At 43.0% G+C, this 13,203-nt stretch overlaps 1 protein-coding gene across 1 annotated transcript in view; it reads right to left on the reverse strand.

Annotated features, from left to right (window-relative positions):
* TMEM154 (transmembrane protein 154) overlaps positions 1-13,203 on the reverse strand; it is a 63,243-nt gene that overhangs the window by 18,747 nt on the left and 31,293 nt on the right. The window contains exons 3-4 of the mRNA XM_040418550.1: positions 3,964-4,003; positions 892-974 (exon numbers count right to left, since the gene is read on the reverse strand). Coding sequence (XP_040274484.1) covers positions 892-974; positions 3,964-4,003 — 123 coding nt within the window. The remainder of the gene's footprint in view (positions 1-891; positions 975-3,963; positions 4,004-13,203) is intronic.

Raw genomic sequence — 13,203 nt, forward strand, 5'->3', positions numbered from 1 at the left:
TGGCCTGGCATCCTGCTTTTTTAGAGTCGTATTTTATGACATTGCAAAGGAAGACAGATATGTTAAATTTGTATCAAAAATCATATGTAACCCGAAAAGAAATCCATGAGGAAAAACTTTGCCATGTGTGGATAAACCCTTAGGGGGCATTCACATGGGGCAGTCATGATACAGCTATACCATTACCACACAGTGGCAGAACAGCTTGTAAATACATACATTTTTGCTAAGATTGCTGCTACAAGGATGTGTTGTGGGTTTCATTAAGTGGGGCTAATTCTCAGTGTTTCCGCCTGAAAAAAGTAGCATGCTATTTTTTTTCTGCAGCGATCCTAAAAATCTGGCCAAAAAATGTCCACTATATGTGAACTGGGTTAAGGAAACCATATTATGGTTTCATGGAAGTGAATTGTTGCTGGATTCAATGTGGATTTCGGTGCAGTACATTGTAAAAAGTAAAGGATGGAAGACTCAGATCCTTATAGACTTATCTATATCCGTGTTAGATGCTATTGTCTATTTTCTGATAAATATCACACATTGTAGTCAATGTGCAGTAGTTATTTATATGCCAGTCTCCAGTAATAGGACAGATTACAATTTTTATTTTATAGGGTAAGAGTCAAAATTACAGTGTTTTTAAAGCAGATTCGTACTGTATTTAATCTATGCGCAATCACTTGTGACATAAATGATTGAGTACCAGTTCACAGCTAATATGCTATCTAACAAAAGCAATATTACAAACCACCATAGAGATAAGTGATATAAAAACATGCAATCATGAGGCAAATAGAGAAATAAAATATCTACGGGTATCTGCTTGATTCGCTCAGATAACCTTGCAATTTCATTGAATAAAGATAAAAGAACTGTGTATGAAATACTTACTGTTTTTCATGTTGCTCATCCATTTGTCAAGATCATCCATCTCAATCTCCATTACTGATGGAGTATCCTCTTCAAAGATAGGACTGGAAAAAAGTAAAGAAAGTCACTATCATTAAAGGGGTTGTCTGAGAGTGGAAATCATTTCTAGTCAGCCAGGCAAAGTGTAAAATAAAAAAAGAAAACTACTCACCTGCTCAAACTGTTCCAGGTCTAGCAAAGATCAACCATCGGAAGCTCCGGAAGTGTGATGTCCTGTCAACATGCATGACACCTCAATCAATGGCCTCAGACGTAATGCATTAGGAGCAGCATGGACCACTGAAGCTGGCTAAACATTTGAGATAATGATCAGCCACATGAATGATCCCACCAGCTAAACTAGAAGACCAGGGAGTCATTTTTTATTTTTTTTAACTGACTTCTTGGTACTGATGGCAAGTGATCAGCTGATCATGCCATCAACGTACAGTTTCGGACACAGTTTTTTCCAGCACGACAGATTGCATTTTTGGCAGACAACACTCTGCTGTTGGCCATCTTGAATGATCGATCGAGCTAGTTTTTCAAACAGTTGGCCAGAATGGCCGAAATCAGCCATTCAGGCCGACTTTAATCCCATGTGTATGGCTACCTTTAGGCCACTGATTGGCTTACAGCAGTGACGTGCATGTTGAAACAGCTAAGAAAGGAGCTCTTTGCTGTACCTAGGACACTTTAAACAGGTGGTTTGTTTTTTTGTTTTACACAGCCCAATTGAAATTATTTTCCACTTTCGGACAACCCCTTTAACTAAAATATCTTCTTCATTTAGAATTATAAGGTGAGATCTGGTGGGCTGTTATTCAGTAGTGTTAGAACAGATAGGTTATAGGAAGCCACAAAAGCTTGAAAACTAAGACCCCTTTCACACGAGCGAGTATTCTGGGCGGATGCGATGCGGGAGGTGAACGCATTGCACCCGCACTGAATACCGGCCCATTCATTTCTATGGGGCTGTTCACATGAGCGGTGATTTTCACGCATCACTTGTGCGTTGCGTGAAAATCGCAAGCATCCGCAAGCAAGTGCTAGGTTGCTAGGAGATGATCGGGATGAAGACCCGATCATTATTATTTTCCCTTCTAACATGGTTATAAGGGAAAATAATAGCATTCTGAATACAGAATGCATAGTAAAACATCACTGGAGGGGTTAAAAAAATAATAATTTTTTTTAACTCACCTTAGTCCACTTGATCGCGGCCCGGCATCTCCTTCTGTCTCCTTTGCTGAACAGGACCTGTGGTGACCATTAATTACAGGTAAAGGACCTTTGGTGACGTCACTCCGATCATCACATGATCTTTTACCATGGTAATGGATCATGTGATGACCGGAATGACATCACCAAAGGTCCTGTTGCTGCACAGAGATCAGATGAAGACAGAAGGAGATGCCGGGCATCGCGATCAAGTGGACTAAGGTGAGTTAAATTATTTTTTATTTTTTTTTAACCCCTCCAGCGATGTTTTACTATGCATTCTGTATTTAGAATGCTATTTTCCCTTATAACCATGTTTTTACTTGCATATTTTGTGCCGAAAAACGCAGCGTAATACGGTACCAGCAAAGATTAGACAAATTTCATGTAATGTACACTTAGCTTTTTTCCTTAGTTGTGGAAATTGACCTACCATGTGGATATTAAAATCTGCAGCATGTCAATTGTTACTTTTTTTTTGTACGGAGATTTCAATTGAATTTTCAATTCACCCTTTTCAATGGAAGAGTGAGATCTGCAGCAAAACCATATCAAATCATCACCAAAAAATGCAGAAAAACTGCACATAAAATGTGGCAACTAGTAAGGATTTTTTGTGCGGTTTTGGTGCAGAATGCAGATTTCTGCACACAAATCGGCACTGTGTGCAGGCGCTCTATTGTGTGATATCTGCACCAATCAGTATTTCTTTTCAAGTAACTGTAAAGTGTAATTGCATTGTCATTGCATAAAATCTCCTGCACCAGGCAACTCCTGCAATGGGGTGAAACAATTAGCATATTGGTAATTCATTCCTGCACCAGGTGGAAAAACTTAGGCTGAGATAAAGTTTACACGTTCAGGTTTTGTGTTTTTTGGAGCCAAAACCAGGAGTGAATTATAAAAAAAGTGAGGTAGTGTCTGTACTTTATACAAACACTCCCTTTATGATCTATGCCTGGTTTTGGTATCATAAACTGCATCGGAAAACCTGAAAGTGGAAATCCAGCTTTACAGTGTCTATCAACTGGATAATGAGTCCCTGTCTTCACCAGGAACCCCACAAGTGGGGTGCTTCATTTACTTACAATAGATGAAGTACAAGCTTCAAATATACTTTAGCATAAAGGGCCTCTCGTTAGAGATTATCCGGCAATGTAATGGTGCCGCCAATTACCCAATGAACGTGAAAAGCGCTTTTTCGTGGGGTAATATGCTCGTTTGTGCAGAAACCTAAATTGTCATTTGCCGACAGAAGATTGTGCCGTCTAAACAGCTTCTGCTGCCGGCAAACAAGTACTCTGTATGGGAATGAGCGATAGCATTAGCGATCACTCCTTCCCATACTCTCTGCATGCAAATACAGAGGTCTCCTTCACTGACAAGTAGGCAATTGTCAGGAAAAAACACTTCCTTCCCAACAATTGCCTGCTGAATTGTCCCTTTGGATCAGAAAACAGGAACAGTTGAACTTGGATAAGGGAATTAAGAAAGTTCTCTGCCAGACAAAGTAAGGAAATATCTGAAATTACTAGACATGGTCAATAATAAACTGATGTTCTGTGCAGTTATGATCATCTCTAGTGGTGGTTCCACATAGTCTGAATTGTATTTTATTATTTAAAAGGGTTGACCAGGACTTAAATATTCATGACCTATCCTCATGATAGCACCCATCTTAGCACTGTGGCCCTTTTAAATAGCTGAAGTTACATGGAGTCGGATCTGATATTGATGATGTATCCTGAGGATGGGTCATCAGTATTTAAGTCCTAGGCAACCCCTTTGGCTATGCAAGAGATTTGGAGCTCATTCTTATATAGAAGAGATTACCTTTTTAAATCCTTTTTATCGGCTGGCACATCTAAAATTGCTAAAGAAAACATGTATAATTAGAGGAAGAACATAACGTTTTTGTACAAATATATATATTCAGGAAACTAGAGATATAAAAACAAAATGGTCACAGGGAGACACATAGGCCAGACTATTACACAGTGATTGTGATGAGTTTGCTACTTATATACACTCACCTAAAGAGTTATTAGGGGCACCTGTTCTATTTCTCATTAATGCAATTATCTAGTCAACCAATCACATAGCAGTTGCTTTAATGCATTTAGGGGTGTGGTTCTGGTCAAGACAATCTCCTGAACTCCAAACAGTGTCAGAATGGGAAAGAAAGGTGATTTAAGCAATTTTGAGCGTGGCATGGTTGTTGGTGCCAGACGGGCCGGTCTGAGTATTTCACAATCTGCTCAGTTACTGGGATTTTCACGCACAACCATTTCTAGGGTTTACAAAGAATGGTGTGAAAAGGGAAAAACATCTAGTATGCGGCAGTCCTGTGGGCAAAAATGCCTTGTGGATGCTAGAGGTCAGAGGAGAATGGGCCGACTGATTCAAGCTGATAGAAGAGCAACGTTGACTGAAATAACCACTCGTCACAACCGAGGTATGCAGCAAAGCATTTGTGAAGCCACAACACGCACAACCTTGAGGCGGATGGGCTACAACAGCAGAAGACCCCACCGGGTACCACTCATCTCCACTACAAATAGGAAAAAGAGGCTACAATTTGCACAAGCTCACCAAAATTGGACTGTTGAAGACTGGAAAAATGTTGCCTGGTCTGATGAGTCTCGATTTCTGTTGAGACATTCAAATGGTAGAGTCCGAATTTGGCGTAAACAGAATGAGAACATGTATCCATCCTCTGATGGCTACTTCCAGCAGGATAATGCACCATGTCACAAAGCTCGAATCATTTCAAATTGGTTTCTTGAACATGACAATGAGTTCACTGTACTAAAATGGCCCCCACAGTCACCAGATCTCAACCCAAAAGAACATCTTTGGGATGTGGTGGAACGGGAGCTTCGTGCCCTGGATGTGCATCCCTCAAATCTCCATCAACTGCAAGATGCTATCCTATCAATATGGGCCAACATTTCTAAAGAATGCTATCAGCACCTTGTTGAATCAATGCCACATAGAATTAAGGCAGTTCTGAAGGAAAAAGGGGGTCCAACACCGTAATAGTATGGTGTTCCTAATAATTCCTTAGGTGAGTGTATATTTTGGTAAAACGTGAATTCTATTAAAGCGGCCCTCTGATTCAAGAAGAAAAAAATCACATTAACTGGGGAATGGACGCAGCATGGTGCCCACCATTTCGTCTTTTCAGATGCAGATCCGCCAATTCCCAGGAACCCTCTTTTGCCATCTAAGATGGCCGCACTGCTTCTTGGGCTATCTGATGTATTGGCAGTCAGACACTTCCTGCTGCCCTAGAATTGGCTCAGCACTGCTCACATAAGCTTTGCTGGCCAATCCAAGAGCACCGCTGCCCAAGGGTGTCTTACAGTACCAATGCACAGAGTGCATTGGGTAGTCCGAGAAGCAGTGTGGCCATCTTGGATGGCAGAAGAGAGGCCTGGAAATCAACCAGTCTGCAGCTAAAAGATTAAAAAGGGGCATCATGTAAGAGTTGTGTCCTTTCCACAGTTTATGTGAATTTTATTTTTACGTGACTGTCACAAAAATAAAAGGTTGAAATGTTTAATCAAAGGCTACATTCACACAACAGTGAAAAAAAATTGCAGTTGAAAACTAACACACTTTAAGTTCTTCATGGCCATTTTTCAACAATTTTTGCTACCATTTTCTGGGCGTCTGTCCGTTTTAACAGCCGTTTTGCACTAATTTTGCATCAGTTTTTAACTGCCGTTGAAAACTGGCATTAAAGGATAAATTCAGTCTTTTTTTTTTTTAACCCAACCCCTACAGTGCTCTCAATTTACCGAATGCCTCCACTGGACATCAAATGCCCCCCATAGTGCCGCCAGTATGATTAATGCCCCCATTAGTGGCATCTAGTATAAAAAATGGCTCCCATTCTACTTGTGCAAAAAAAAAAAAAGATTCATGTGACATCATAAAGTTTGTAGCGCAGATCCTCCTGCAGCCAGGGAGGAGAGAGTGTCCCAGCACGTATAAGTGGATGAGTTTTTTTTAGTTTAGCCCCATAAACGTAAATTGTTTCTACACAGTTACTTAAAGGCTATGTACACCTTTGCTGGCAATTTTTTTCATTCTTATTACACTGTACTAACTTTGAGCAAATTTTTTTTTCCATTGGTCTTTATTAAAAATAGAGTCCTTTTTTCTGTACATAGCTGCTCTAGTGGCAGCCTCTGGATTTTCGCTCTTTTCCGTCAGTTGGAGAGCTGAAAGTCTCCTTATCTCTGCTCTCTGACATTATAAACACTCATTATAGCTCAGTTCTTATCTTACTGATAAGAATGTGGCTTAAATGAGTGTTTATGACCTCTTAGTAGTTTATAGATAAGGTTTATTAAATGACCAGCTGAAAGTGAAAGTACTAGTCACACTGTAAACAGTTAGAAAAACTGTTAAACCTTTGTGACAGAACGGCTCAATATTTTTCATAAAGACCAATTTAAAATCAGATTTTTAGCCAAAAATTTGTAAAATGCAATCATAAAATTACCTCCGAAGGTGTACATAGCCTCTAAATGGTCATCATACGGCCTTTTTTCACATTCAGACCTTGGTCTTTCCACATGCAACATCTCTCAAGTGCAACTCTTAAGTGCACTGACTGAATTATACCAGAATGTAATATTATGGATATTGAATCCACTTTGCCATCACTGCCTACTGACCATAACCCAATTCTCTCATCTCCAGGTATGTCTTGTCTAAAGCTTACTGCTCCACCCAGCTTTTCCACAGTCTGATCTTGTCCATCCCTCTCATCTCTCCTTCTAAATCCTGGTATGTCTTGTCTGAACTATTAATGTCTCTTTCCCTGCTGGATTTATTGAGTATTTGTTTACATTGACTATTTCACCCCTGTATCTGGTACTCCTTGATTAGGATATATGTAGCCCCCTCCCCTCTTGGTCACACCTGATTGAACACTGAGTGGTATAAATCTAAGATCCCAGGTCTTTCAGACCTTGGTCTTTCCACATGCAACATCTCTCTAGTGCAACTCTTAAGTGCACTGACTGAATTATACCAGAATGGGACCAGAAGGGGACCACAGGTAATTACAGACATAGTTAATGCAAACAATGTTTAAATTTGTCCTCTTACTCCTCCTACTTTTCCAAAACCTCCTGAAATACCCCCGCATCCACTCACCCAGCAAGGAACTATTCATCTCTTCCTCCATCTTACCTTCTCATCTGACCCTTTGCACAAACCTGTTTGCCAACATAAAACACTTCCTTCCCAAACACACACACACGCCTCATGCCCTCTCTTATTCTCATCTATTAACACTTTCTCTGCTTCTCCTTACTGCTGGTGATATCTCTCCAAATCCAGGACCCCCTCAGCAAATCCCCACTATCACCTCCATGTCCCACTACAGATCTCCTTCTACAAATTTCTCCAACCCCTTAAACCTAATTACCATTCCTCTGACCCCTGCTCCTTTGGTTCCTCTTGCAGGAGCATTATGGAACGCGCGCTCCGTCTGTAATAAACTGTCGTACATTCATGAACTTTTCATCTCTCAAAACCTTTCCTTTCTGGGTCTCACAGAAACATGGCTGACACCTTCAGACACCTCCTCCCCTGCTGCACTCTCTTATAGTGGATTTCAATTCACTCACACCCCCCGCCCCGGCTGCAAACATGGTGGAGGAGTTGGTCTTCTCCTATCAGACACCTGCTCCTACAGCCCAACTCCACTGCCACCCTCCATTACGCTCACCTCATTTGAAGTACACTCTGTTCGCATCTACTCTCCCTCCAACCTTCAAGTAGCAGTCATTTACCGCCCTCCAGGCCCAGCCACCATCTTTCTTGACCACTTTAACACCTGACTACTACACTTTCTCTCTGCCGACATCCCCACTTTTATCATGGGTGACTTCAACATCCCTATTGACACATGCCACTCAGCCGTCTCTAAACTCCTGTCACTCTCTTCCTCCTTCGGCCTAACACAGTGGTCTTCAGCTCCCACCCACAGAGATGGTCACACTCTGGATCTGATCTTTACCCGCCTCTGCTCCTTATCTAACCTTTCTAATTCGCCTCTCCCCCTATCCGACCACAACCTACTCACCTTCTCTTCACTGGTCTCTTCTGCAGCTCCCCCGGTCCACACACTAGCACACCCCCGCAGGAACCTCAAACATCTCGACTTTCACTTGCTTTCTGACTCTCTTCTCCCACTCTCTACCATCTGTTGTCTCCAAGACCCAGATGCTGCTACCACCCTATATAACACCACAATAAGTACAGCTCTCGACACTGTTGCCCCCCTCACACACAACAAAATCCGGAAAATCAACAGACAACCCTGGCACACCAACCTGACCAAAAAACTCAGACAAGCTTCCAGGGCTGCAGAGCGGCGATGGAAGAAATCCCAGTCTAAGGATCACTTCACCGCATACAAGCAATCCCTCCTCATATTCAAATCCTCACTCGCAAATGCAAAACAGGCCTACTTCTCATCTCTCATATTTTCCCTGTCACACAGCCCTAAACAACTTTTTAACACTTTTAACTCCCTTCTCCGTCCCCCAGCGCCCCCACCCTCTCTACTCTTCTCAGCTGAGGACTTTGCCAAATATTTCAAACAAAAGATAGTCCACATCAGAGAAAGCTTCACTACACAGTCCCCACAGACCCTCTACACAACTGCTCGGTCCTCTTCTCCCAAAACCCGCTTCTCCACCATTACAGAAGAAAAACTCTCCACTCTACTCTCCAAATCTCATCTGACCACCTGTGCACTTGACCCAATCCCATCCCACCTCATCCCTAACTTTACCACAGTGTTTATCCCAGCCCTAACTCATCTCTTCAACCTATCACTAAACTCTGGTGTCTTTCCCTCTGCTTTTAAACATGCTACCATTACACCTATCCTCAAAAAGCCTTCACTTGACCCATCTTCCTTGTCCAGTTATCGCCCCATATCACTTCTTCCGTATGCCTCAAAGCTACTTGAACAACATGTCCATTCAGAACTGTCCTCCCACCTCTCCTCCTGCTCCCTCTTTGACCGCCTACAATCTGGCTTCCGACCCCACCACTCGACCGAGACTGCCCTTACCAAAGTCACCAATGACCTACTGACAGCCAAAACCAAGAAACAATACTCTGTCCTCCTTCTCCTTGACCTGTCCTCTGCCTTCGACACTGTCGACCACTCCCTTCTGTTACAAACTCTCTCATCTCTTGGCATCACTGACCTGGCCCTCTCCTGGATCACATCATACCTCACAGACCGGATGTTTAGCGTCTCCCACTCCCGCACCACCTCCTCATCTCATTCCCTCTATGTTGGTGTCCCGCAAGGCTCTGTCCTAGGACCCCTGCTCTTCTCTATCTACACTTTTGGCCTGGGACAGCTCATAGAGTCCCATGGCTTTCAGTATCACTCCTCCTCTGACGACACACAAATCTACCTCTCTGGTCCAGACATCACCACCTTACTATCAAGAATCCCACAATGTCTATCTTCTATATCATCCTTCTTTGCCTCTCGCTTTCTTAAACTTAACATGGATAAGACAGAATTCATAATCTTTCCCCCATCTTGTTCAACCCCCCCAACAGACCTATCTATCATGATCAATGGCTGCACACTCTCCCCAGTCAACAAAGCCCGCTGCCTTGGAGTGACCTTGGATTCTGCCCTTTCCTTCCGACCGCACATCCAAGCCCTTTCCACCACCTGCCACCTCCAACTCAAAAACATCTCCCGCATCCGTGCTTTCCTTAACTTTGAATCTGCGAAAATGCTTGTACATGCCCTCATTATCTCCCGCCTAGACTACTGCAACATTCTCCTCTGTGGCCTTCCATCTAGCACTCTCGCACCCCTCCAATCTATCCTCAACTCTGCTGCCCGACTAATCCACCTCTCACCCTATTACTCCTCTGCCTCTCCCCTCTGCCAATCCCTTCACTGGCTCCCCATTGCCCAACGAATTCACTTCAAAGTACTAACAAATACATACAAGGCCGTCCATAACCTGTCCCCTCCCTACATCTCTGAGCTACTTTCCCGATACACCCCCACACGCACTCTCCGATCCTCACAAGACCTCCTTCTCTCCTCTCCTCTTATTGCCTCTTCCCACAATCGACTCCAAGATTTCTCCCGTGCATCCCCCATACTCTGGAACTTGCTACCCCAACATATCAGACTCTCACCTACAGTGGAATCCTTCAAAAGAAACCTGAAAACCCACCTCTTCAGACAAGCCTACAACCCGTGACCCTGCTGCCTCTATATCGCCATGACCAACTTAACCCGCACCTACTGTGTCCTTCTCCCATACCATGTAGATTGTAAGCCCTCACGGGCAGGGCCCTCTCTCCTTCTGTACCAGTCTGTAACTCGTCTTGTTCCTGCTTAGTGCACTTGTCTGTATTATGTATGTGCACCCCTTATCATATGTACAGCGCTATGGAATGAATGGCGCTTTAATAATAAATAATAATAATAATAATGTACACACTTTAGAGAATTTGCTAATACTAGTGCACTATAGAAGAATTGCTCTCCTCCATGCAGTTTCAGCTTTAGGACAAACAGGGCTGTCTTTATCGTGGGGCAAATTGGTAAGCTGCCTTGGGCCCAGTTGCTCCTGGGGGGCTCTGCCACTGCCCACAAATTCAATGACATCGTCTGGAGGATCAGGAAGCGGTAAATGCTTTGTACTCACCGCTTCCTTGTTCTCGGCTGTCGGCTGTGCAGAGCTGACCGGCGGTGTCCAGGAGCAGGAGAGGTAAGTGTGTTTTTTTTTTGTTTTGTTTTTTATATTTATGAGGCTGCTGGACACTTCTGGAGGCTGATGGAGAGGCTAATAGGGGGCTGCTATGAGGCTACTGGGGGACTGATGAGAGGCATGGGGCTCTTATCTGAGGTCTGATTGGGGGTCTGATCTGAGGTCTTATTGGGGCTGTTAGCTGAGGTCTGATTAACATTGGTGGTCTGACCTGAGGTATAATGAGAATTTTTTTTTCTTTTTGTCCCCCTCTAAAACCTAGGTGCGTCTTATGGGCCGGTGCGTCTTATAGAGCGAAAAATAAGGTACTTGCTTGCTCCTCCTCTCGACCTCCCCTGCCCTTTGCGTACGCCACGCGCCGTGACGTCAAGTGGAGGCACTGCAATGCTAGGGTGAGCCGAGCCCCGCTCTCCTTCCTGAACTGCAGAGTGGTGCCCACTTCCAGCCCTGAGCCCAGCTGCCTGATCCTGAGCCTGCTGGAGTCTTCAGAACTGTAAGTATTTACAGTAATTCACTGTAAGCTATAATTACATATAATATATATATATATATATATATATATATATATATATATATATATATATATTAATATAACTTGTTTTATGTGAGTAAGGGTACTGGGTGGTTGGAGTAGGGGGGATGGGGGAGGGAGGTGTGGATGAAGGGGTTAGTAGTACAGTACTATCAGCACATTTTAAAAAAAAATTAAGTAATCTGCAAAATACTATGTATTTGTGTCAGAAGTTGTGCTTTTTTTAATTTTTAGAATAATGATACAGCGATTTTATTTGATACTTTTGTGCTGATTCTTTTTTTTCTCTATATTAAGGGACACTATAGTCACCAGAATCACAACAGCTAAACGTAGTAGTTCTGGTGTCTATAGCATGTTTCTGCAAGCTTTTTAATTTAAACACTGCCTTTTCAGAAAAAAAGGCAGTATTTACATTACTGCCAAGGAACACCTCTAGTGCCGATTCATCAATATTAAAGTGTACTACTCTACGAGGTGTGTGGATTTTTTGTGTGTGTTGTGGTGGAGGGCGTGATTGCATGCTAGGGTGTGAGAAGGCAGGATCCAGGGGGCCCAAGTAAATTCTTGCCCAGGGTCCAATCAATATTAAAGACGCCCCTGAGGACAAATGCCCATTGGATGAAACTGGTATGGATTTAGAACAATGGCAGGTTTAGACAAGGGGCAGTAAATAATAAAGGGGTTTTCTACTTTGCACAGTCCCTACTTGACAAGAAGCTCACCACAAAGAAACCTGCCAGTAAGGGTTCTTTTACATGGCCTGATGTGGGTCATGACGATAAGCCAATGAGGGCTTGTGTAAAGGGCATTTGCACAGGGAGATGCAAAAGACCTCACACAGTCTGCATTTACACAGAGAGATGTGCTGCCAACATTTAATCATTTTTGTGGCTTCATAAAAAATCCAATTACTCCATTTTGCGGAGCGTTACACATTTATGAATGTTTCTTCCCAATCATCAGCGTGTGTAAAACAGTGTGCAATTTCCTTGCCGCATCATCAGAAATGAAGCATTACATAATGTCCACTAAAATCAATACATTGTGGAATGCAGAGCAGGACAGGTCTTCTACACTCTGGTCAAACAGCTAAGGATCTTGAACAGAGGACCCTTCTCTGTTAACTCATAAGGCCTCATGCACACGACTATCAGTTTTGTGATCCGCAAATTGCAGATGCGCAAAACGCGTATACTGGCCATGTGCGCTCCGTGTTTTGAAGTTATGGATGAATTGCTAGCAGTCTGCAGTAAGGGTACAGAGGGGTGGTAACCAGTTGGGGGGGTGTACCTGCATATACTCCCTTTATCCAATCAGACTGTGCAAACACCCCCAACTGGTTACCACCCCTCTGTACCCTTACTGCAGACTGCTAGCATTTCCTTCATAACTTCATAAGTAGAAATAATAAAGGAATGGCACAACATACAGACATAAGAATAGATGCTCCAGCATTGTTATTACATGGGGAATGCATGAAACTATTAAAACAGGCATGTCAGGAGTGGGGACAGGTCCTCTTTAAATAAATGAATATAAACAGATTAATATTGGAAAATGTGGACACCCTTCCAAAACATTCTCCACTAAATCTGTCTTGAATGACAAGACAGACTGCCAGCTCATTGAAGGGTCAGATTATGTGCTGCCCATATAAATCTATAGAGAGGGGAGGAGGGGGAAGGAAGTGCAGAGAGACATGCACAGACATGCCATCTATAGGAGTTTATTGAAACAGGAGGTGTGAAG

Source organism: Bufo bufo, chromosome 2, assembly GCF_905171765.1.
Source record: "Bufo bufo chromosome 2, aBufBuf1.1, whole genome shotgun sequence".
Lineage (NCBI taxonomy): Eukaryota > Metazoa > Chordata > Amphibia > Anura > Bufonidae > Bufo > Bufo bufo.